Source organism: Ochotona curzoniae, unplaced genomic scaffold (assembly GCF_017591425.1).
Source record: "Ochotona curzoniae isolate NIBS_2020 unplaced genomic scaffold, NIBS_Ocur_1.0 contig_4501, whole genome shotgun sequence".
In the NCBI taxonomy this organism is placed as follows: Eukaryota; Metazoa; Chordata; class Mammalia; order Lagomorpha; family Ochotonidae; genus Ochotona; species Ochotona curzoniae.
In genome coordinates this window covers 802,790-828,791 of record NW_024466307.1, presented here as the reverse complement: position 1 = coordinate 828,791, position 26,002 = coordinate 802,790, and the positions used below count along the sequence as shown (strand labels likewise).

At 54.6% G+C, this 26,002-nt stretch overlaps 1 protein-coding gene across 8 annotated transcripts in view; it reads right to left on the bottom strand.

Annotated features, from left to right (window-relative positions):
• Nucleotides 1–25,262, bottom strand: part of PDE8B (phosphodiesterase 8B) — a 52,085-nt gene extending 26,823 nt beyond the window's left edge. For 5 of the 8 annotated variants that reach the window (XM_040985941.1, XM_040985945.1, XM_040985943.1 and 2 more), the window contains exons 1-2: nt 24,984–25,262; nt 3,653–3,709 (exon numbers count right to left, since the gene is read on the bottom strand). In XM_040985941.1, the coding sequence (XP_040841875.1) occupies nt 3,653–3,709; nt 24,984–25,262 (336 nt within the window). Of the gene's footprint in view, nt 1–3,652; nt 3,710–24,983 lie in introns of those variants that run through there. The other 3 variants (XM_040985947.1, XM_040985948.1, XM_040985942.1) reach the window with 2 other exon arrangements.
• Nucleotides 25,263–26,002: the final 740 nt, after the last annotated feature.

Sequence of the window (26,002 nt, the reverse complement as noted above, 5' to 3'; positions counted from 1 at the left end):
AGCATGCAGGCTGAACCTACCACAGGCTCATCGAAGCCGGCTGTGTCGCTCCAGAGCCCCTGACACTGCCAAGTGACTGTCTTGACCCTGTGACCACAGCGTCTCTGCTCTGACTGCTAAATGTGCACTCAATTAACTCTTAACTACCAAAAGAACCATCTCCAACTCCAAAAGCTTTATCAACTTGACAGGAAAAAAGATCTTCCTTTCTGTTTTTCCTCCTCTTTGTATATCAGACTTCCCAATAATAAAAAAAATCAAATGTTTAAAAAATAATAAATCTAAGAAAAGGTGGGGATTAGTACTCATAAGAAGGGAGCAGTGATGCCTCAGGTAACAGGGTCCCTGCCTCCACGGGGGAGTGGGGAGAGGGCAGCCAGGTCAAGTGCCTGACTCCCAGCTTGGCCGGACCAGCCTCAGCTGCCACTCACACATTCTGCCAAAGCAAACAAAGGAAAGGCAAAGGAGCAAACGATGATAAGCTCTCCATCCGTCACTGGACCACAGGAACAAATCACCATTCCTCTGCCAGGGCAGCTACCACTCAGAGGAGCAACAACAGCAGACGGGACAAGTCCAGGGTGCTCAAACAGCCGCAAGTGGCAGAGCAGTGGGAAAAGCGCTGAGGGCACTACAACCCCACACCCACACACCTCTACTCGGGGAGACTTCCCAGGACACTTACAACCCCCCACCCACATACCTCCTGCTGGGGAGACTTCCCAGGACACTTACAACCCCACACCGCACACCTCCACTCAGGGACTTCCCAGGCCATGTAGGCAAGGAGGAACAGGCATCTAGATGGGAAAGAATGCCACAATCTAGTTTCTGAAAAATCCTGAGGCATTCATCCGGGAAGGCAGGCTCAGCAGGGTGGAGGGAAGTAAGATGTTGTGGCACCAGCAGGTGTCTTCAGCTTCCAGGCTGAGGACACAACTGTTGGCAAGGCTGCCCTCCCACCTTACAAACTGGCTGTTCCATCCACACAGACACTGGGACCCAAGCAGGAAAAAGTAACCTTGAAAATCAAGAACACAGCTGGCAGGTTAGCACACCACAATCTTAAAACTTACTCTACAGCATAAGCCAGACATAGTGGGCTGCCTCACTGAAGCCAGAGCCTGGAACTTCTGGGTCTCCCATGTAGGTGCAGGAACTAAAGGCCTTGGGCCATCCTCTACTGTGTCCCCATGCACTCTAGCAGGGAGCTGAATCAGAACAGCCAGGACTCGAACCAGTGCTCATCGCAGCTCATGTGATGCTGGCACCAAGGCAGTGGCTTGACTCCCAACACCATAGTGCTAGCCAGAGAGAAACATTTAAATAAATGGTGCTGGCCCAGCTGGACACCCACATGCAGCCGAGTGGACCTGGTCTTCTACCTCGCTTCACTCCAATCAGATTCCAGGGCTGACCCAGAGGAAGACACCAAGTGAATCTTCCTGGCCCCACGCAACAGAGGAAGGGCGGGGTGTTGGGGGGTGGCAAGGATGCTGCCCAAAGCAAGAACCTTCCTGCATGCGACCTTCCCATGAAAGCTGCAGCTCCTCCAGGGGGCCAGTGTCACCCCAACCTGATCATGTGAAGGCAGACACACACACCAAGGGGCAACTGAAGGGCAGAACACACAGGGCACATCGCACACCCGAGGCAGGAGTGAACAACATTCCCCCACTCTGGCCCCCCTTGAACATCTGAAGTATCCAGTGGTATTTGTAGGAGCCAGGCACTCCTCACCATGAGGCTCACTCCATGACCGGCCTCACAGAGTGGACAGGAGCCTCTGTGCCATGGCTTTAATGTGACGGCAGCAAGCCCCAGGAGTGAGTGCAGGTCGCTCTGGCAGCAAGCCTCCTGCTGGTCTCTGCCTTTGTTGAAATCCCCAGGCCAAGTGTGCACTCCAGAAACAGGACTGGGATTTTCCACTGTGTGTACTCTCCACAAACAGCTGTGGCTTCTGTTTATTTTCCTCTCTCAGCTCCAAGTTTGTTTTCATCTGATTTTCCCAAGCAAAATCTCCTTTTGTCTCTCCCTTTCTTGGCATTTGCATTTCCCTTTCTGAACATGTTCCTGGGCGGCTTGGTTCTCCCCTACACATCGCATTGGCTGCCACCTGTCTGCAGGCCCTGCTTCCAGGTGCCAACAAGCTGTTCTGTGGACAAGCAGGTGGTTCCATGGAGGATGTCTGTGTAGATTCCAAAGCTACTGAAAAGCACGCCACAATCTCCCCTCTAGGTTTTTCAGGCAGGGGCTGTGAGAGTCCGTGACAGCTGAGCCTGCTGCCCCAGGACACGGCCTTCCCGCTGAGAGCAGAGCCCAGCAGGCAGCCTGGCTTATGTGACAGCAGCCACACGAGGGAACATTCCCTCCAGTTCATCTGGAACAGCAGCAGATGTGCACAGAGCACTCCTACTGCCAGGAGTGTTCCAGCACCTGATACACTCCCAAGGCTGACGGTGCCACCCTGACATGGTGGGCTGGAGGGGACACTCATGAGGCACACGGCCACTCAAGGGTAGAGCCAAGGCCACCCCAGCTGAGGCCACGCCAAGTCCTCCTAAGGCTGCTCTGCAGGTGAGTGCTGCAGAGTGCCCATGGCTCCTGTCCACGGCCTGCATGCTGTCCACCTGTTCCACGGCTCCAGCTCAGTGACACCGAGTTCTCCCTGAAAACAATTACAGCTGTCCAGGAAAACACAAATGGAAAGATTTACACATGGTTGATAAACACACATGGACAGAGAGGCAGACACATGGCATGCACATGGGTAGACACATGCCAGGCACTCACATGTACACACGCCAGCCACTCACATGGGCACACAGTGTGCACATGGGTGGACACACACCAGGCACTCACATGGGCACATACCAGGCACACACATGGGCACACGCCAGGCACACACATGGGCACATGCCAGCCACTCACATGGACACACAGTGTGCACATGGGTGGACACATGCCAGGCACTCAGGTGTAGATGCACTGAGGATAATTTCATGTCAGGACCCGTGTACTATAGCCACACTGAAGCCATTTTGAATATAGAACTATGGGCCAGTGGAAAATTCCTGGCTGGCTAGATGTTTGGGAAAGAAGTTATGAAACTAATCACATGCTTAGCTTCAACTGTTTCTAGCAACTGTTTCAGAATGTGATTTATGCTGTACCTGCCGACATCATGTTACTGATTACCTATGCTATTGTTGATATGCTGGTTACTATTGTTGATATGGTGGCTGCTCAAGAACAATCAGTCTGGAGACCATGGCTTGTGTCCTAGTTTCTCCTTTCCTCCCTGAGCCTTAGTTACAGAAGAATATAAAAACCCTCAATTAAAATCAATAAATTGACAGCTTGATCAGACATCCTGTCTTGCTGTCCATTCTTCGTCTCTTGTCCCCCATTCTCTCCTAGGTGGTTGCGACCCCCGTTGACTGTCCTGCTGGACAGGACAATTTCACACCAGAAGAGCCCCTCAAATGATGCTCACAGGTATTCCTGTCCTGACAGGAGATAAGGTCACACTCTAACCCTTGCCCTTCCACCCCGTGAGATGTGGGGTCACACTCTAACCCTTGCCCTCCACCCCATGAAGTGTGGTCACACTCTAACCTTTACCCTCCAGCCTGTGAGGATGGGGTCATACCTGGATAGGGTCCTGGGTCAGTCTCATGGGCCCAATCCGTACCTCTGCAGATGACACCTGGGGAGGGAAGGACAGCAGGTAAGTGGCTGACAGTAGAGTTTACAGGTGAGCAGCCGAGAGCATAGTCTGCAAGGCACTGCACACAGGCTGTTTTGGCATTACGAAGAACCCGAGTGTACAACCATGAGAAACATCTAGAAGCTTAGAGGTGTTGCACTAGCTGTCACAGTGCCTGCATATATACAATAAGCACATGGTGTCTAAGAGAAGGCAATTATTAAGCACCTATTAGATGCTTGGCACTATGCCAAGAATGCTATTCTGAAATAAAGTGTAGAATATTCTCTCCAACACAAAAGCAAACACCTACCTATGTTTTAAGATTTTTTCCTGTATTTGGGCCGTATTTTTCTTGCCTGCATGTCCCGCCAGCCTGCTCATCAGGATTCCAGCCATCTGTCATGCTGTGTTCCCGTGAGCCCATGAAAGAGACGCCAGTAGGCCTGGGGTTGCATACTCCTGCCAGCCCACTGCCTGCCTGTGGCTACAGCCAATACTGGTGTCTGACAACCAGAGTTCCTCCAAGCGACTCTGCTCAGGCTGGTGGCCCCAGTGTGGGCCTGTGGGAGTTTGTGGTGTTTGTCCTGCCTGTGGCTACAGCACTGTAGCCAGCGTTTGAATCCCCAGGAGTTCCCTCTCCCTGTGTCCCTGTGTACAACACCAGATGTCATGCATGACGCCTGCCTAGGCCACCAACTGTGAGTCCGTGGAGAGCCAACGCCCTCTTCCACGCCCCAAAGATGGGTCTTCTAACACCCTGATCAACTCTGCTACGGGTGTGGATTCTCATGCCCATGTGTGACAAACTCAGTGCCTCTTCATTCAGTCACAGACTCACCGGGCATCCAGTAGGCAACGCTCACGGTGGGCCGTGGGGGACATCTGTCTGTGGAAGGTCCTGAGCCTACCTGCACCCCTACACTCACTGGTTAAATGTGCAGACACACCCCTTCTTCCAACCCTCATCCCCAATGTAGGATTATCACACACACACAGGGGACACAGCACACTGGGCAGGACACACATAGGGGACACAGCACACCGGGTGAGGACACACACAGGGGACACAGCACACTGGGCAGAACACACAGAGGGGACACAGCACACTGGGCAGGACACACACAGGGGACACAGCACACTGGGCAGGACACACACACAGGGGACACAGCACACCGGGTGAGGACACACACAGGGGACACAGCACACTGGGCAGGACACACACAGAGGACACAGCACACCGGGTGAGGACACACACAGGGGACACAGCACACTGGGCAGGACACACACAGAGGACACAGCACACCGGGTGAGGACACACACAGGGGACACAGCACACTGGGTGAGGACACACACAGGGGACACAGCACACTGGGCAGGACACACACACAGGGGACACAGCACACCGGGTGAGGACACACACAGGGGACACAGCACACTGGGCAGGACACACACAGAGGACACAGCACACCGGGTGAGGACACACACAGGGGACACAGCACACTGGGCAGGACACACACAGAGGACACAGCACACCGGGTGAGGACACACACAGGGGACACAGCACACTGGGTGAGGACACACACAGGGGACACAGCACACTGGGCAGGACACACACACAGGGGACACAGCACACTGGGTGAGGACACACACAGAGGACACAGCACACTGGGCAGGACACATAGAGGGGACACAGCACACCGGGTGAGGACACACACAGGGGACACAGCACACTGGGCAGGACACATAGAGGGGACACAGCACACCGGGTGAGGACACACACAGGGGACACAGCACACTGGGCAGGACACATAGAGGGGCGCAACACACTGGCAGGTCACCTGGAGCCACCCAGCTGCTCTACCACATGCTGGAACCTCAAAGGGCAGTGCCTCCTTATCGGGGTCCCTGGTCCCGCGAGCAAAACCCCGATACGGTAAAGATTCTTAAAAAAGTTTATTGGGTAAGACTTCAAGCGTTGTGGCAAAGTGAAGAAAAGAAAGAAAAAGTTGCAACAGTTGTAAGATTTATTACAGTGAAGCGATTACAGCATAACCTTGAAGCATGCCCAGGGGAATCTTGTTTTAACCATTTTCTTACCCACAACCTTTTACATAGCACAAACCAATCCATACACAGCTCCTCACGTCATGCGATAAACACACCAATCATGACTTAGGTCACGTAGCTCCCCTGCGTGCTCGGCCCAATCCTTAGTAACTTCCCGAAACCTGTTTACCACCTTTGTGCCATGAAGCGATGGTCAACAAGCGCCATCTTTGAGGCACGGCTCTGCTCTCCACACCTCCTGAGCTGCTCAGAGGTACCCCACGGTGCTCCCAGTTCCCTTGTGCCGCAGGCAGCCACACAGATCACAATCATTCTGGAAGATATTGGGAAGTTTTCTCACACAACCAAATACATTCTGTGCACAGACCCCAGCAAGTGCACATCTTGGTGCGCATCTAGCCAAGCATGTGTGTCCACATCCCAGAGCTTCGTTCATCACCCTGAGGGAGCCAAGACACCTTCAGAACTGACTGCACAAGCCACGGTGCAGTCATACCACGGAATTCAACCCCAAAAGAGCCCTCTCAGCAACCAAGCTGCACAGGCACTGAAGAAAGAATGGGAGGAATACGTCACACTAATGGAAAAGGGAAGAGAGCCACTGTGGTCATTTTACTACTGATGATCCAGATTTCAACGTGCAAAGTGTTGAGAGATGACGAGGGACACCATGTAATGATAAAGGGATGCATCCAGAAAGAAGCAATGATGATACAGATGCCAAGACAACAATAGTGGGGGGACCTTACCCCACTGACATCAATGGACACATTGACAAGACAAACTCAGCAAGGAGGCAACAGATCTCACCTAGACAATAGGACAAATGAACCTAATTGATATTTACAGAACTTATTATCCTGCAAATGCAGAATACACCTTTTTTTCATCCGTACATGGAATCTTCTCCAGAATTGATCACATGACAGGTAACAAAACAAGCCTCAGCAAATTTAAAAGAATCAAAATCATCCACACATCTTCTCAGACCATCACAGTTATGAAATAGGCAAAAGAAATGAGCAGACATTTTTCAAAGGAACAAACTCAAATGGCTAATAGACACATGAAAAAATGCTCAAGCTCATTAGCAATCAGGGAAATATATGCAAATCTACACTGAGACTCCACCTGGCCCCAACGAGAATGGCCTACATACAGAAAACCACCAACAATATCTGACAACCCATCCTGGCCCAGTCCCCAGAATTCAGGTGGACACGCAGAAACAACCTGCCCAGGCCCAGGCCCCAGAATTAGAGTGGACACACAGAAGCAACCTGCACTGGCAAACCCAGAGAAGAGCTTCTCAGAGGACTCCCCCCACTTGCACATCTGACACTCCCCACCACAGGCAGAAGCCCAGCCCAGCAGCTCACACAGAAAAGACCTCAGTGGGAGAGCACAGGAGGGAGAGGGTGAGACTTGAGAATTCACGCCAGAGTGGTCAGCAGCTGAGCACTGCCCGGGGCACCCACATGTCGGAGCAGAGGGCCCAGCTCGAGGACCTGGGCCCCTGCTGCCCATGGTGGGGACCTGGATGGAGCTGCTGGCCCCTGCCTGGCCTAGCCCTGGCTGTTAAGGGCATTTAGAAAGAGGGAGCCAGTAGATAGGAAACCTCCCTTCCCTGTCCCTCTGGTCTTTTAGATAAACATTAATTTTTTAAAAGATTTATTTTTATTTGAAAGTCAGATATACAGTGAAGAGAAGCAGAGTAATATCCTCCATCCACTAATTCACTCCCTGAGTGGCTGCAAGAGGTGGAGCTAAGCCGAGCCAATCCGAAGCCAAGAGCCAGGAGGCTCTTCTGGGTCTCCCATGCAGGTGCAGGGTCCCAGGGCTTTGGGCCGTCCTCAACTGCCTTCCCAAGTCACAAGCAGAGAACTAGAAGGGAAGTAGGGCTGCTGGTATTAGAACTGGCACCCATATGGGATCCTGATGCATGCAAGGCAAGGACTTTAGCCACTAGGCCACCGTGCTGGGCCCTAAAAAGTGTTTTTACAGAGCAAACCCACATGACAAGGAGAGACACCAGATCATGAGACCAACTGTGCTGGGAAGGTCCCAGAGGCTCCCAGGTGGAGGCGTGACCAGCAGTTCAAGGGGTTACTCTGCATGCGGATGGCAGGAACCGAGGCAGAATACCCCTGGCTTACTTTAAGGAGCAATGGAGAGATGGTGTCACATCCTGTCCTGAATGCTGCCTGGAGTGACACGCTGAACAATTCAGATGGTCTGTGCTTTCCAGGAGAGCTCCACAGGTAAACGGCCAAGAGTAAGAAACAGCGCCGGAGTGAAGGAATAGACAGGGCTTCCCCGCCTCAGGGACTCTGTTTGTGGCCGAGGTCTTACTGCGTCAGGACAGGCAGCGCTAACACCCTGGCTCAGGTCACAGGCTCTCTCCCAAAGCTTCACTCTAGCACACTCTTTTTCAGATTGATTTATTTTACTTGAAAGGCAGAGTTACAGAAACGGAGGGGGACAAGACACAAAAAGAAGTTGTCTTCCATCTACTGGTTTACTCCCCAAATAGTGGCAAGAGCTAGCGCTGAGCCAATCCCAAGGCAGGAGTCTCTTCTGGGCCTCCCACGTGGCTGCAGGCACGTGAGCCACCCTCCACTGCTTTCCCAAGTGCATTGGCAAGGAGCTGGATGGGGAAGTGGAGCAGTCAGGACCAGAACCTGCACCCAAATGGGGTGCCAGCGCCACAGGTAGCGTATGAGCCTGCTCCGCCACGGCGCCAGCCCCTCAGCTCACTTCTGAAAGCCTCTATCGCTGAGACGCGTTCCAGTCTCCCAGGTTAGAGATCTCTGTTGAGGCATCTGAATGAAATGCAGCATTTGAAGAAATGTCTTAGAAGCATCTTGCACTTGGTACACTGAGAACTGTCATCTTCATAATGACTTCCCACCACCTGTCAAGTCCAACGCTCACCGTGGGTGGCTTCTCCCAAGTCGGGCAGCAATGGAACAATCAGGAACAAATCCGTAACACCTTTCTGAGTGTCTGCGCTGGCACGCTGCTGAGTCATGCTTCAGGCTGCAGGTTCTCTGCTGACACTTCTCCCCCCAGGCTGCAGGGAGTGAACAACATGCCCCCCCAACACACACACGGCACGACAACCCCCTCTGCGGCTTGCAGGGGTCCCTGGGGCATCTCCATCCCCTCATGGAACAGCTTCAAGCTACTCCCTTAAAAGCCAGAGACACGAATTACAAGAGGGGACAGTGCATGCGCTGTGCACAACACCCACACAGCAAGCAGCTGCCGGGCCGGGGGCGGCGGGACCACTCTGGGGGCGTCTCAGCTGCTATTTCAGGTGGATGACATATCTGTGTGTGTCTCTCTCTGCATGTATCCGGAAGCCCACTTGTCCATTCCCCAAGAGCCTGCAACGCCTGAGGCTGAAGCCAGCAGCTGGGAATTCCAGCTGGGTCTCCCAGGTGAGTGTCAAGAACCCAGTGACCTGCTGCACCCAGGTGTGCTTGAGCAGAACTGGACACAGAACAGAGGCCAAAGTCAAGCTCGGGTGTGCTGAGGTGGACAGGAACAGCCCACCTGCAGCCTAGCCACCAGGCACAGGGCTGCCTAGAAAGATTCCTTTTTTTTAAAGTCAGACCAGTAGAAAATAATTTTGATCATTTCACCTGGCTGTCCCTGCCTCTGCCATTCTCTGAAACTCCAGTGGATTTCCATCTGCAGCCATATCCCCAGCACTGGCTTGAGCACTCAGGCTGTGGCGGTCAGTGTCACTGAGCTCTGCTCACGGCCACCCCAGTGTCCTCCACGGTCAGTGTTCATCGCTGGCTCTGCTCACAGCTGGGTGTGTAGGGGATGGACGGAGCACGCTGGTACCTGCAGCAACACAGGTTAAGGTGCTTCCTCCTGAGCTGCCGACCACAGTGTGAACATGGAGCCACCCACACTGCCCACTGGCCACACATGTGGACATGAACCCACACTTGCCCAGAGATGCTGTTCTGTCTACCCAGCATACTGCTCACCCCATCTTTTCTTTCACACCCACACTGAACCTCAAGGTTAAGTGACCTCAAGCATCCCACAAGACCAGGTAACTCCCCTCCTGGGCACGTGTCCCACCAATGGGGGCTACAGGGGTCTCCCCAGAGCATCCCCCTATTAGCAGCTGGGAAGGCAAGAGCAGCTTCTGGTCCAGTTCTGACTCGCTCCAAAGCCACTTCTCAGGTTCTAGGTGCTGGGCAAACCCTTTAAAGCCAAATTAATACACTTGATCCTATATCCCCACAGGAAAATGACTTAAGAGGCTATTACATGGCTGTTTGAGAAATTGACTTGAACTAAATTACAGATGGAGCAGGAAGAACGATTCAATAACCGTCACAGTAACACAAAAATAGTGCCACCAGGCCATGGCCAATAAAACACACTCACATGGAAGCCCTCCACAGTACACCAGCACGAGACCTTCATAAGCAGACACAGTTGTAGGTTATAAAGACAGCACTACACCACATATCTGTACTAAACACAGCACCAAGCCAGACAGTGAGCCAGCCCATTCCACATCTGTACCAAGCACAGCACCACAGCCAGACACTGAGCCAGCCCATCCCACATCTGTACCAAGCACAGCACCACAGACGCTGAGCCAGCCCGTTCCACATCTGTACCAAGCATAGCACCACACAGTGCTGTGCACAATGCATAAACCTTCATGGGAAGAACTCCAGAGGGGACAGTGACCCATTCACAGTGCACAGATCATCATGTGAGCAAATCCAGAGAGGGGAGACAATGACAGGCATAAATATCCACACCAGCATAATTTTAACTTTACTAAAGGGGAAAGGGATGTCTTTCCAGCTGGAGACCATGTTGCCTAGAGATCCACTGTAGAAGGCAGTGAGATTACAACAACCTGTAACACCAAGGAATGCTTTGATTTCAAAACATGTACCCATTTGATGCACAAGAGCAGCTTTTATTTTATTTCAGATACTGTTTATATTCTAAGCACTGTTGTGCTGAACACAACTTGCAAACGTGCAGAGCAAAAGAAGGACTGAAACATCTGCAAGACAGAGCAGGACAGCACACAGCACAGAGAGAGAGCAGGACAGCACACAGCACAGAGAGAGAGCAGGACAGTGCACACAGCACAGAGAGAGCAGGACAGTGCACACAGCACAGAGAGAGAGCAGGACAGTGCACTCAGCACAGAGAGCAGGACAGTGCACACAGCACAGAGAGAGAGCAGGATAGCACACAGCACAGAGAGCAGGACAGCACACAGCACAGAGAGAGAGCAGGACAGTGCACACAGCACAGAGAGCAGGACAGTGCACACAGCACAGAGAGCAGGACAGTGCACACAGCACAGAGAGCAGGACAGCACACAGCACAGAGAGAGTACAGGACAGTGCACACAGCACAGAGAGCAGGACAGCACACAGCACAGAGAGCAGGACAGTGCACACAGCACAGAGAGAGAGCAGGACAGTGCACACAGCACAGAGAGCAGGACAGCACACAGCACAGAGAGAGAGCAGGACAGTGCACACAGCACAGAGAGCAGGACAGCACACAGCACAGAGAGAGAGCAGGACAGTGCACACAGCACAGAGAGCAGGACAGTGCACACAGCACAGAGAGCAGGACAGTGCACACAGCACAGAGAGCAGGACAGTGCACACAGCACAGAGAGGACAGTGCACGTGCACACAGCACAGAGAGAGAAGGACAGTGCACACAGCACAGAGAGCAGGACAGTGCACACAGCACAGAGAGAGAGCAGGACAGTGGTGCAGAGCCTGTATCCTACAGTTCAGGCCATGACACCAATACTGACTCACAGGACATCTTAGCAGATGTATGGTTATGTGGAACAACTTCACATCTTTTTTTTTTAACCAATTAAGGAATATTCCACAAATGGTTTCCTTGTACATTTTTCCTTTGCTATGCTTCTGTTTTCATTTCTGTGCTGATTTAGGCACACAGCAGAAGCCCTCTGTGTCCAGCCACAAGGCCACCTGCCAGGGTCTATTACTGGACTGCAACTGTCACACTGGATTCTTCTTGGTGTCTTGGCTGTCCCACCTGTATCTTCTCAGGGCTTCATCCAGGCTGCACAAGGTACAGATTCCCAGGAGGACACCAGGGACCACCTATTTCACATTAAAGAAATCCTTCTGAGCAGCAATGTATGGCATTGAGCGTTAAGCTCCACCTGCAGTGCTGTCATCCCCGTGGGAGCCAATGCCAGTGCTGGCTGCTCCACTGGGGCTCTAGCCCCTGCTACTGCACCTGGCCAAGTGTTCGGGCCCCTGCACCCACGTGAGGTTTGGATGGTTTCCCAGGCTCCCAGCTTCAGCTTGGCCAAGCTTGGGCCATTGTGGCCAAGTGGGGATTGAATAAAAAGATTGATCTCCTGTTTTGTCCCCCTTTTTAACACTGTCTTCCAAGTAAATAAATATTTTTTTTAAAAATACAATTCATTTGGAGTCCACCAGGCCAGGTATGAGCCCTTTTTCAGACACCTGGGTGAGTCACCCATCTCCTCATCCTGGAGTGCCTTGGTTGGCAAATTGGCCCTGAGCACATGTGTGTCATAGAAACAGGATGCATGCATTTCAAAACTTTTTGCACCAAAAGAGCCACATTCACCTATAACTTCCGGTGTTTATGAACTTTAGGTTCCATGTGGAGAGGTGTCCAGCTGTCCTAACAGATGCCCACCCTGTTAAACCTTGTTGCTTGCTTTCCACTGGGTCACGTCTGAATTCTTTCTGGTGCCACATCTCCACTCGCATGCTTGGGCCACTGAGGGGAGGAGCTGCAGGTCCCTCAGCAACACTGGGGCCACATATGAGGAGGGCACTCTGACCCACCCAGCCATGGTGACTACACACACCCATGCCAACCCAAAGGCCCATGGCTGTGGTGGCGCAGTCAGAGCTATCAGAGATCCACCGAGGAGCAGGGGAATAAAATGTGGTCTGCGTATAAAGACAATAGAGCATGCAGCACAAGAACAAACCACTCACAGCATGCTGACCCTGGTACTATCCATCTACAGAAACTTTCAGAAGAAGCAAGACTGACAACAAGGACCAACGCGTCCCTGGGTCTGGGGCAAGAGTGTTCAACTGTAAACAGGTGCCAGGGATCTCCCAGAGATGGCAGAAAGTTCTAGAACTGCACTGTGTTGATGTTTCCGCAGCTGTATAAATTTTCTAAAATTCATGAAATTGTCAACTTAAAATGGATCAGCCTCATATAAACCCCACTAAGTCAATAAAGCTGTTTTTCCAACAAACCAAAAAAAAAAAAAAAAGCAGTAACTCATAGAAGACTTACTCTAAATATAGATTATCCTCTTGGCAGTAAAGTGGGTCTATTCTAAGTTATTACATTTTTATCCCAGGTACACAACAGCAAGCATCTTCTAATAACCTCTGCTTCCCCCAGAACAGCTGGGCTCAGGTGACTGGACCACAGTAAACAGCACTGCAAAGCTTGATGAAGACACCACTCTAATGACACACGAAGCATGTCAGAGTTGACTGAAAAAGGAAAGTACAACTGACTCCTTGTTGGTATTTCCTTAAACGATAAATGGGCAGGAAGAAAGAAATCTGACATTTTGAAAGGAAATTCTGAAAGGGGCTGGCCACCTGGAGCATCAGCAACGAAACTCAACCACGACCCAGCAGCTCTTGAAAGCACTTGGGAAGCTCCAAGTGAGCGGTACCTTTGGTGCTGGAAGGTTTATTTACTCAAGAGGCAGAGGGACAGAGACAGAGAGCAACTCCTGCCTGCTGGACACCACTCCACATGCTGACAAGCACGATGGCGCAGCCAGGCACGCAGTTGGGGTCTCTGGTGTGCACAGCAGACTTACTACCAAGAGCAGGAAGCTGGGGCCAGGAAACAAGCCCAGGCACCCCAGCCTGGGGCACAGGCTCCCCGACAGGTATCAGCTACATGGCTAACATCTGTCTCTACCCAGCTTCTCTGAGCAATTCCCAAGCAGTTTGACTGTGTAAGGCTTGGACCCCACAGCTCTGTGTCTGCTTGCCTCCTAGATTCTACAGTCAGTGTGCTCAGAAACTTAGCCAATGACCATGAACTCCACGCACCTCTGCTAGAGGCCAGCAGACCATCACTCAGCTCTCCTTAGCACAACCAAGGCACTGATCATCCCTGTCCGTAACCGGGCCTCACTTCAGTTGGAAATGCCACTGAAAGGAGTCAGTCGGTCTGGGGGTGTCTCTTTCCTGCAACGTAGAATCCAGCCCCTCACACACACATGTGGATGCGTGTCTCAGTAGCTCCACGCCCCAGGGCTCGCATGGGATTACAGACCTGCCCACAGCTCTCATTCATGTCACCTGGGCTTGCTCCAAGTGGTTCTCACAGCTCGTCCATCAGCTACTCATCATCCTGGGAACATGTCCCCCACACGACACACACACGTCGGCTCCACGCATGTTCTCCACACGACACGCACATGTCGGCTCCTCGCATGTCCCCCATATGGCTCCTTGCTGGGCCCAGCCCCTCCCACATGTCATCGTTCCACAATGATGACACAGGAGAAATACCGCAACAAGCCACTGTTTGAGTCTAAGTCATCCTCATCCCATTTAATTGAGAAAAGCCATTCAAATTGGAATTAAACCTCAGGGCCAACAGGTTTTCAAGATGGATCACACTCAAAAACAAAGAAACAGGGTTCCTGCAGCTAACTTGCCTATTTCCACAGGTGACCAGCACACTCCTCCCACACCTGGACAGGTCAGTACACACCCTGCAGGTGACAGGCACTCCCAGCACACACCTGGACAGGCAGTACACACCATGCAGGCAACAGGCACTCTCTGCACACACCATGCAGGTGATCAGCACACTCCTCCCACACTTGGACAGGTCAGTACACACCATGCAGGCGACAGGCACTCCCTGCACACACCTGCACAGGTCAGTACACACCATGCAGGTGACCAGCATACTCCTCCCACACCTGGAAGAATCACTCATGGCCCACATCTTCATAACACTGAAGTAGTTACTCAGGTACTTTCATTGAAGTGTTCACAGAGAATGCTACTCCCACACAGAGATGAACGGCTCTGAGAGTTACTCAGCAGCTGCTCAGGCAGCAGGTGTCTTGAAAGGGAGTGAGGGCAGCAAGCACACCAGTCACCTCCAGAGCCTGCCCAGCAGGCCGGCCTACAAACAGCACTGCCTCACTTCAAATACAGGCATCCAGGTACAGAGGGCCATCATGGTCAAGGACCCTGGAACACAAGGGTCCCTCCAACAGTGCATGGGAGAAGGGAGTTAAACATCAGCATAGGGTACAGGGGCTAAGATGCCATGCTGCTCAGGATGCCCACATCACAGTCACAGGTTCAAGTCCCAACTCCACTCCCCATTCTGGCATCCTGTAATACTTGAGAAGCCAGGCTTCTGCCAGCCACATGAAACCCCACTTAGTAACAAACATGGCTCATAGTCATCTTGTGCCTGTTCTGTTTTCCATCTGGGTTTCATTCACATGCACAGGAGCAAAGGCCATGGGAGAATTCTATGATGGGCTGGAGAGGCCGACCCCAAGCCACTGTCTGTGCAGACACTCCTGGAAACAGAGGCTAGGGGCAGAGTGGTAGGGAGGGGGCAGGAGACAACTGGGGCAACAGGCTTCCCCTACTTGACCAAAAACCCCAGACAACACCAAGAACAAGGGGTGCCTCTCTCCCTCAAAACCCAATGGGGACAGGTCACATAAGCACAGGTCTCACCCGACAAAACAACATACAATGGAAAAAATCATTGCTCAGCAATCATGGGGCTGGACCAGAAGAGCACAGGGTACCAGCTATTCCTCCTGTCCTGTCCTTTCCCACACTGGCCTCCTGTGTGTGAGCCCCTTCCTCCTGTCCTGTCCTGCAATGGCCCCCTGTGCAGTGTGTGAGCCCCTTCCTCCTGTCCTGCCCCCTCCTCCAGCACTGGCTCTCCTGTGCGATGTGTGAGCTTCTATTCCATTTCACCAAGAGCAGATTTAATCCAATACATGGAGCTTCATGTTCACAGGGGTGCACTATTCTCAGACTCTAGTATACCCAAACATATATACACATATACTCACCCCCACACACATGCATATACACATATTCACTCCTAAAATACATTCACACCCGTGCACATACTTAAAACATGACTACATTCATACATTAGTATGCACTCTTCCTTACACCTACATACAAGCATGCCCTCACAGATATTTCACACATGCACATATACAATCATAAAAACATTTAACTAGCATGCACAAACACAACCACACAGAATACACTACACGTTCTCACAATGTAATACACATGGATATACAGGAATACACACACATTCACACACAGCCACACTACGCTCCCACATGCAGATTCACGCAGTGTGTTCACATGTCCTGCACTTACATCACAGATCCACATTCACACATGCACACGCTTACACAGAGGATATGCTCACACAGCTCCACACGAGGCAAAGACCTCAGGAGCTGCAACCCCATGGAACCAACGGACAGCTGCACAGCTTGGTGCCCTGCTGACGAGCTTCTCTGTGGCAGAGTGCTCCTCATCTTCCTGATCCATGCGCTGTGAGCCATATGCCCATCACATGTGCAATGCCAGAAGTTTCCATCCTCAACACATAATAAAGGTTTTGTCTTCTCTGAGGCTCTCACCCTAAGTGGCAGCAAGGCGGGGCAGAGGACAAAGCAGCCTGACTCATCCCTCCCGACCAGGACAGAGACCCTGTGCTGTCTCTGTCCTGCAGCAGCCAGGAGTCACAGGTGGGCACCACGGCCCCGCTCCTCCGGGAAAGACAGCATAGGGGGAGCTCACCTCCAACCCCACCCTCCGCCCCCAGAGCATGCTGCCCTGAAGCCTGCTGACATTTCCAGCTTCTGGGTGCTGTGTTTCTGTCACCTCAGTGCTACAAACTGTTTAAAAAGTCAGACAAGGCAATGATGCGTTTGGTTTCCACGACAATGACGCACCTCTCCAAGCCATCTCCTAGCAACCCCACGGGCACCTGGAGATACAAAGCTTCATCTTTTAGAAGTGCAAGTGTATGCATGACGACACAGGAAGCAGTCACCTGGCTGGCAGAAGCAGAAGGGCTCTTGCTGGGCCAGCTGGGAAGTGCCTGTTGCTCTGAGGGCAGATCCACTGCAGGCCAAGCCACAGGAGATAAACAGCATGTAACCAAATTCTATCCAGGCATGTCTGATCCCACTTGGAAATAACTCAAACACAAGCTAGATACTCGGGACACAACAAAGCGTGCCCTCTGCCCATCTGAAGGCAACTGGGCCAGCATGAGGCGCCAGCATCCTAGGCAGTAAGAAACAGCTCACAGCAAAACAGGCACCTGACTCGCAAGCAGCTTCTGCCCACATCTGCATGAGACACAATGCAGCTCCGTGCAAACAAAAGATGCTCTCCACGTTTGCAGCAGTTCTCCAAGCCCTCCAAAGTGAAATGAAACAAAAAGGGGTCACCGTAACACAACTAGCCACACTGTGAGGGAGTGTCCACCTGCACACCACCATGTCCGGCTGGCCCCCATCCTGGCCCGGGAGGCTGGCCTCTGCGGCCGGCTCCCTGCTGGGTGGGACGAGCTCAGAAAGACTGGGTGATCTGTCCGGCAACAGCTGACACTTTACAGAACACAGCTTCTGCCAGCAGCTCCTCAGCCAGCAGTCCCAGGAGCAGTGGTTGAATGCTGTGCTGCCCCTGGTGTGCCCTCCACTCTGCCCATGCCTCCGTAAGGTCTCCCCAGCACAGCCTGGGGTGGACGGCTTGCCCGGCCACGGAGACTGACACACTAGGCCAGTCATAATCAATTCCAAAGCAGCTCCCTTCACCCAACAGCTCTCGTCACAACTGCCTCCTCTGACCATGTCACAGGAGGAAAGGAATGCCTGCCTACCAGGTCTCTCCCTTGCAGCCACAGACATGTGAGCCCATGGAACCCTGGCGGCTGGCAGAAGCCCTGAGAGGCACGACCCCACAGACGGCCTGGGCAGCTGGCCTGCGGTTTGCAGATGGCCAGCTGTGTGCTAGCAGCTACCGCTGCCTCTGCCCAAAGGCAAGGAACATGCACTCTGCAAGAGCATGCGTCGACGGTGGACACGCTGCCATGTGGGAAGGACCAGGTGCCCACGCTGTGAGACTGAAAGCAATGTGCCATTCCAGTGACTTCAAGAGATGCCGCTGGACCAAAGCCACATCAGCTTCCTGCACCCACGGAAATGCTGACCCACATGCCTTCTGACCCAAGCCTTGAGTGCTGAGTGTCACCTGTGGTGGAAAAGGGGAAGCTGCCCAGTCCTGCGGACCACCTCTGGATATTCCCCCAGGGCCCGGGCAGAGACCCAGCCCGAGCCTCAGCCTCTTTCAGGACCCGCCACTCAGATCTGTGCACACACATGCATGGGCACATGAGGGGCTAGGCCTGTACTCCGCCCTGTCAAGCTGCAGGGTGCAGTGTCCACACTCCCGACAGGGACACCCCTGCGACTGTCCTCTCGACATGCGGCAACTGGCAGCCTGCAGTCAAAAGCACATCACAAAGTGGTGGGATGGAATGAGAAGGTAAGGTTACATGGGTGCCAGAGGAGTTAGAAGTCTAGGCAGTGCTATTCCCTAGCTCGCATGTTCCGTAAATGTCTTCAAATTCCTCTCTACCCTTCCCTGAGTGGCCAAGCCTGACTGGGCAGTCCGTCCCATCTGACCCAGGCTCACTCAGGCCCTGACACTCACTCCTCTCCATCACTTCCTGCAAAAGAAAGGAGCCTGTGTTTGTCTGTCCCATCTGGCTTCATCAGGAATTGAACTCCACACTCATGGATCTGGGAGGACTGGCCCAGACCAGGGTACTCTGCGTTCATCTCTGCAGCAGCGGGCCCCTCAGGCCACAATCGTCTCCCTCTTTCTTTTCTTAAAGATTGATCTCTTTTTAGTGGCACGGCAGATATACAGGGTGAGAAGAAAAGACACAAAGAGAAAGATCCGTCTGCTGGTTCACCCCTCAAGTAGGCTTTGGGCCGTCCTCCGCTGCTTTCCCAGGCCACAAGCAGGGAGCCAGAGCAGCTGGGATAGGAGCCAGTGCCCGTGTGGGATGCTAGTGTTTACAGGTGAAGGATTGGCCAGTTGAGCCACAGTGCTGGCCCTCTAAATCACTAAAAACAAAGAGGAAAAGGTAAATCCCTTCTCCCTCAGCCCTGCCCAAGCCATCACAAAATCTCCTACAGCTAGGAAGCCCACAACTCTGCCCAAGGCTCCCCCAAGTGCCCCAGGAAAGCCCACACCTCTGCCCACAGAGCCCCCCAAGTGCCCCAGGAAAGCCCACACCTTTGCCCGCAGCACCCCGTGTGCCCCAGGAAAGCCCACACCTCTGCCCACAGAGCCCCCACGTGCCCCAGCAAAGCCCACACCTTTGCCCACAGCACCCCGCGTGCCCCAGGAAAGCACCTCACTCCTGCTCCTGGCCAAGGAGAACGCCCCCAGGCTCACCTTGCCACCACTGCCACCCTGCTGCACCTTCTGAGTCTCTGTGCCTCCCATGTACCACTCACCGCTGCACACTTTGGTGGGTCCTCAGGACACTCTCCCACACCCTTCTCGCCTGCTCCCACTGTCCGCTGCCTGGGACATGTCCCCACCCACGTCCAGCTGTATATCCAATGTCCACTGGTCCTTTGAGTGACACTGAGGCCCAGACCCCATTGGCCCCACAACACTGTCCTCCCAGGCATCACAGAACACCCAAACAGCAGGCAGGTGTACTCTCAGCACAGCGGGGAGCCCAGTGAGCCACTTCAGCTGACCTGCACTCACTCTGGCTGGGCCAGGGCCACTGATGGGGGCAGACTAACAGGGTGAGAAGCTGAGGGAAACACCAGCAACAGCCTGCCAGGAACTGGGGCTGAACTCCACCAGTGCCTGCCTAAAGGAGCTCAGCCACTGTCCCTCAGAGCCGCAACGTGGACCAGTCCATACACCCTGCATGATGGCACCTGGAGGGAACAAGCGGAGGCAGATCCTGCCTGCACCACCCTGACCCACCCTCGGTTCTCCTCAGTGGGCTCACACTCCATGAATGCAGATTGTGCTGCGCCATCTGTGCCAAGGTCCTACAGCTCCACCCCCATGCTGCCCTACACACCCTGGGTCATGGAGACACCAGGCTGCCACCAGGGGACACAGGGACACGGCCACCGTCTGCAGCCCTGTCCATGCCCAGAGCCCCTCCCTGGTGCCTCCTGTTGGGCATGTGAGCTGTGAACCAGCAGACAGGTGCTCTCTAACACACCCATGTGCTGTGTTTCTAAAGTGACCTAGCCCACAGAGCAGTCAAGTGATGCTGAAGAGGTGCAAACTGTGCCCTGGGTGCTCACGAATGCCCAGGGAGACACATCAACTAACAGCAGTGTGCGGGACTCACCTGATGACAGGTCTTGGGGAAACAAGCCCACTGGGGAAATCCGAGTGCCAGCTTGGCACTGAGGCCACTGGACAAGGCATCTCCCTGGAGGTCTGCGGCCACGACTATGGTTGTGTCCGAATAGCACGAAGCTCTATTTTAGCTTGAGGGAACTCCCAGGGCAGGGGCCCAGCAGGTAGTATGGCTGCTGGGGCCACGGGGGCTCTGCCCGGGATGTTCCACTCCACTGTCTTCCCTACCGCTGTGCGGTCTGAACTTCAGCAAAGTGACAAATGCTACTGGCACCTGCTCCGTCATGCATACAGGCAACACCACTGAGTGCCACTCACGCTGACTCCAGCTCACTGCATGCACCCTCGAGGTGGGTGCTTTACCCAAGCCCCTCTACCTGATGCAAAGTAAGGGTGCAGGGTGACACTTGAATCACAACCCCATCAGGGAGTAGACACTGCTGTCACCCCACACAGCATCCCTAGTCACCAACATCAAAATCCTCTCTACAGGCTGTCTGCAATGCTCTCTAACTGCTGTCACCAGGACCACCCTCATGTGCCACCAAACGTCATCAAGTCCTTCCACCTGCCCAGCTGCACCCCTCCCGCACCCCAGCTTCTGGTAACTGCTCCCCTACTACCCACTGAGATCACAGGACAGCGTTCCCCTATGAGGGGAAGGCGCCCTGGCACGGGTCTGTCAATGCTGTACTATACTGTTGCCGGCAGGTGTTCAATCAGAGCCAAGCAGGTGCCCTGGGAGCTGTACCTGCTCCTTAGCCTTTGCCGATGAGCCCAGTGAGAAAGCAGGAGCCGCAGTGCAGGACAGAGGCAGCTCCAGAGACCAGCACCTTTGCAAGCCCGAAAGATGCTGTGGGGAAGTGGACCTCCAAGGTCTGGATGGATTTCCTGGTCCAGCACTTCCTCCACCCGCAGACTCAGAGCTGGACTCCATGCACAGGGAGGTGGCCAATGCGCCACACAAACCACGCTGAGACAAAGACAGGGCTGGCACCAAACCCCAGCAAGTGACGCATCCTGCTCTGCCAGAGGCGGTCCCATCCAACGTGAGCAATCATCAGACAGCCTGGCTCTCTGCAAAGTGGTGGTCCTCCCAGCGCTAGCTTGGCCTTGTGTCAACAACACTGGCACCTCCTGCCAGGGTGCTGGATGCTCACTTCTCATGCCCCACCCAAGGGCTCCAAAATCAGAAATGGAGGCAGAGTGCAGCGATCCATGTTGATTTCTACAGGTGACACTGGTAGACAGTGGAGTCTAGAAACACTGACTTAGAAACAAGGCCCAACGGTTCCACCCTTCCTGCATGGCCACTTTTAACTGCTTGACCATAAGGCTAGGAAAAGCACCTGTCTGCCATCTTCCCTTGAGATGCAGGGACTGGGGACCATGCACATCGTCCAGCAGACCCCACAGGAAGCACTGGCTGCGACCTGTGGTTGCACAGCCCCCGGCATGAGGCTTACCCTCCTGACCAGACTGCTGCCACCAGAGAGGAGGACCGGGACCCTCCAGGGAGTGAAGGGGAGGGGGCACTGCAGCAAACAGTGTCCCCTGGATGAGCCACAGCAGTCTCTGGGTGGCAAGATCCTGGAGACTCCTGTGGCCAGCTCCCGGCAGTGCCCCCCAGACAGCTGCCCTGAGCAAAGGTGTGTGCGTCCCTGGCCCTCTCCGGTACGTGCTGAACCGGGGTCAGGAGGCTGGCTCCTGGGGGTCTCTCCTACTGCAGCGGAGTGAACAGCAGACAGAGCAACCGCCTAGAAGTGTGTGTGCACTGCCTTCTTACCAGAAATGGAAGCGCCTGTGACAGCAGTGTGCTGCACATGAATTATTAATACACAACATCTTTTCTGTTTTTGCAAATTAGGTATTCAGGAAGGTTCCTGTTGACATCATGTTTGACATCATAATGCTTCATCATTCTAAAAGCTTAATGAAATGAATTCTTGGTAGAAAAGAGGCCAGCACAATACCCTGTCCTCGGGGGAACACCAGAGGCCAAGCGAGTAACTGCGCTACAGCAGGGGAAACTGCGACAACCCCCCACGCCAACGCTGTGCACAGCGCATCCGCCAAGATCCGCGCTTCCAGAGCGTTCTGGAAGCGGGGGGTGGGGAGGAAGCCCTGTGACTCACAATCCAACTCTGAAGGCAAGAGATGAATTCTTGCTCTAAAAAGAAATGAAACCAACATTCTCATAAATTATCTGCAAAAGGGTAAGGATCATGTGAACTTTAAGACTAAAAAAAAAAAAAAGGGTGGGGGGGGGAAATAAGATTGAGAAAAATAACAACAGAATCACAAAACCGAACAGCAGAGCATCAGACATTCTGAGATGATTCCGTGACAGAAGTCAGTGTGGTGTGGGTTCCTGACTCCAGGCTCCCGTCCAGGCTCAAGTCCGTGGCCGCTCAGATCCATACCGTGCGAGTGCCAAGTCTGAGCCAGCAGTGGGCTGCATGAAGCCCAGTCCATCAGGGACAAAGGGAGTTGTACAGTCCCACCAGCTCAGCCTTTCAGGCTCGGGCCAAGCTGCCCCAAGACCCACACAGGTTTATACCAGATGCTAACAATTAGAGCACACTGTGTCTCCGGCTTTTTACTTCACTCAGTTCCTAAGTAGCCTCCTGAGGGAAGCACTAATGGAGAGACTGGAATTGCTCATTGCTCTGCTTTTCCCCGGACAAGCACAGATATGCCACCAAACTGAAGTCCCTGCTGTTCTAAAAAGCAAAAATATGCAATTTCTGTTGAGCAACCAGAAAAAAAAAAAACACATCAGAGCTGACAAGATGTCAACATTTTGAACTTCTGTTTGAGGTCTTTGAGTTTCCTTCCCAGCAGTAAGGCTACAGTACTTACAAACAACATGCCAACTTAATGATGGCACCAAAAGAACTACGTAGTCCCTCCTTCTGCCAGTGAGGAGACAGCAAGGTCAAAGCCACTGGACACAGGACAGCACCGTGTCCCACACGGCCACCCCAGGAGCTCACTGGCCACAGCACCATGTTCCACATGGCCACCCCAGGAGCCCACTGGCCACAACACCGTGTCTCACACCCCAGGCACCCACTGGCCACAGCACCGTGTCCTACGCAGCCATCCCAGCAGCCCACTGGCCACAGCACCGTGTCCCACGCAGCCATCCCAGCAGCCCATTGGCCACAGCACCGTGTCCCATGCAGCCATCCCAGCAGCCCATTGGCCACAGCACCGTGTCCCACGCAGCCATCTCAGCAGCCCATTGGCCACAGCACCGTGTCCCACGCAGCCATCCCAGCAGCCCATTGGCCACAGCACCGTGTCCCACGCAGCCATCCTAGCAGCCCATTGGCCACAGCACCGTGTCCCACGCAGCCATCCTAGCAGCCCATTGGCCACAGCACCGTGTCCCACGCAGCCGCCCCAGGAGCTCCACACCGAGGTATGCAACAGGTACTCCTTTCCTCTTATAATGACTGATTTTTACAACTACCAAGAAACATCTTTGAAGCTTCAGGCTATACACCAGATTTAAAAAAAAAAAAAAGAAAAAGAAAAAGAAAAACTGTTCGTGTAAAGGAACCATCAACCTTTTGCCACACCATGCTGGGCATGCCCAATGCTGCATCAAGGAAACCATGGGCTTTCCTGAGCAGCAAGCAGCTGCCTTCCTCGCCCTCATCCTCGCCTAGGGAAGGTAAGGGCCCCCAGGCCTTGGTAACTGTGAGGCCAGGGTCTAACTCCACACAGCTGTGGCTCTGCCCAGACTGCACTGGGGGATGCTGCCTCACAATGCTCCAACTTGACCATGTGGCAGCTGGACACTTACCCCAGGGCCTACTCAGGGCAGCATGCCACAGGACAACACTCGCGGCCCAGCCTTCCCCCACGTGGTACCCCAACGGGTACACACACATTCGGCTAGTAATTCCGCCATTAGCCGCACATGTTCCATATCACAAGTCCCGGGTCCACTGCCTGCTGGGCTCCTGCTGCAGCGGCTTCTGAGGGCAGACCACCTGTACTGAGTTCCCTTCAAAGGGGCCCAGCCCAGGCCCTGGAGGGTGTTCAGGGAGTGAGCCAGCAGATCCAGAGTCAGTGTCCTCGCTCAGTAATAAAACCAGCAGGACTTTAAGAACATGCAGGAGATAACTAAACATCCAGTGACTCATCCAGACGCTTCACCCATCTTCCTTCACTTCCTCTTAAACTCCCTGCTCAGCTGCGTGCGCTGAGCCCTTCTCCCCTTCCACAGCTGCGCTGCGCTGGAAGCTGCGTCCCTGGTACCGGCTCTGCGGATGCTCCCTGTTCGCCGCCCAGCTCTCCCAGCTACGTCCAGCACGCAGCCAACCCTAAGGATCGCAGGAATAGCAGACTCCAGGCTCCGCTCAGCGGGTCTCCCGCTGTGCTCTTCCTGTACCTGTACTTAAGCACACACACCCGGCTTCATTCACAAATCAACCCGGCCTGGCTGTGGTACCCGGCGGGGTCTGGGCGCTGACACGGCCGTGCCCTGGGGTTGGGCCGGGTGGGGTACCCGGGAGTGCCTGGCCAGCTCTGCCCGGACGCTTCTGGAAACACACTCCTCGAACCCACCCAAGCCACAGCTCTGCTCCCCACGCGCGCCCTCCGCTCCGGGCTCGCGTCACTACCAGAAGTGCAAAGTGAGGTCTGAACCCGCCGCGCCCGGCCCGCGCCCCCACCAGCCTTACCTGGACACCGGCGCGGCTCGTCTGGGTCTCGGCCTCCACGCCGCCGCAACAGCGGCGCCTCCGGCCCCTGCAAGTGGTCGTGGCGTGGGCCGCCGAGCCCGCGCTGCTACCGCTGCCCAGCTCAGCGCGCGCCTTTTGGACGCGGGCGGCACCCGGGGGTCCCAGCGCGCGCCTCCGTGACACGGCGTCGGGGGCCTGGCGGGGCGAGCCGGACGCGTCTGAGTCGCGGCAATAGAGCACGCCGCTCTGCGAGACGTGGATGCTGGGGGCGCAGCCCATCCCGCGGCCCGGGTGCCTGGCCGGCCGCCCAGGCGCGGCCCAGCCACCTGCAGCGGGGGCGGCGCCGAGCCCGGGCTGCGCGCCCTCGGCCTGCGCGCCGCTCCGTCGGGCGCCCCAAGCCCCGCCGACCCCGCGCGTCACCCCAACTTCCCTCCCCGGGCCATCTTCCTCGCGGCCGGGAGCGCGCGCAGCGCCCCGCGCGCCCCGCAGCCGCCTCCCTCCCGCAGCGGCGCCCCGCGCGCCCCGCCTCCCGCCCTCGGCTTGGCCTCCCCGGCGCCCGCGCCTTCCTGCCTCGCGGCCCCCGCGACCTCAGGACCCCGGCCGGCTCTGCGCCTGGCTCGCCCCTCCCTGAGTCTCGGGCTCCTCACAAACCCATTTTCCCACACCCCAGTGGAATCCCAGCAGAAGGCCGGGCCCACCTGCGATGTGCTGCCTCAACCATCCAGGGACCTGGGAGGCGGAGGGCGCCCCCGCACAGCACCCACCCGGCGGCATCTCCGCGCCTGAAAAGCGGAGACAGTGCCACCGAATCCCTCTGACTTTCCTGCAGGGGCCGGAGGCCCCGAGGGAGTGAACCCCTGGACACAGAGGCCCGGGGAAGGCCGAGGAAGGCAAAGAACAGCGCCTCAGCCACTTGAATCTGGGCTGCCTCCCGGGTGTCGGCAAAGGCACACCCTGCCCTTCCACCCCACACCGCCTGACCTGTCCACTGCTCCTCACTGCCGCCTGACCCCACAGCC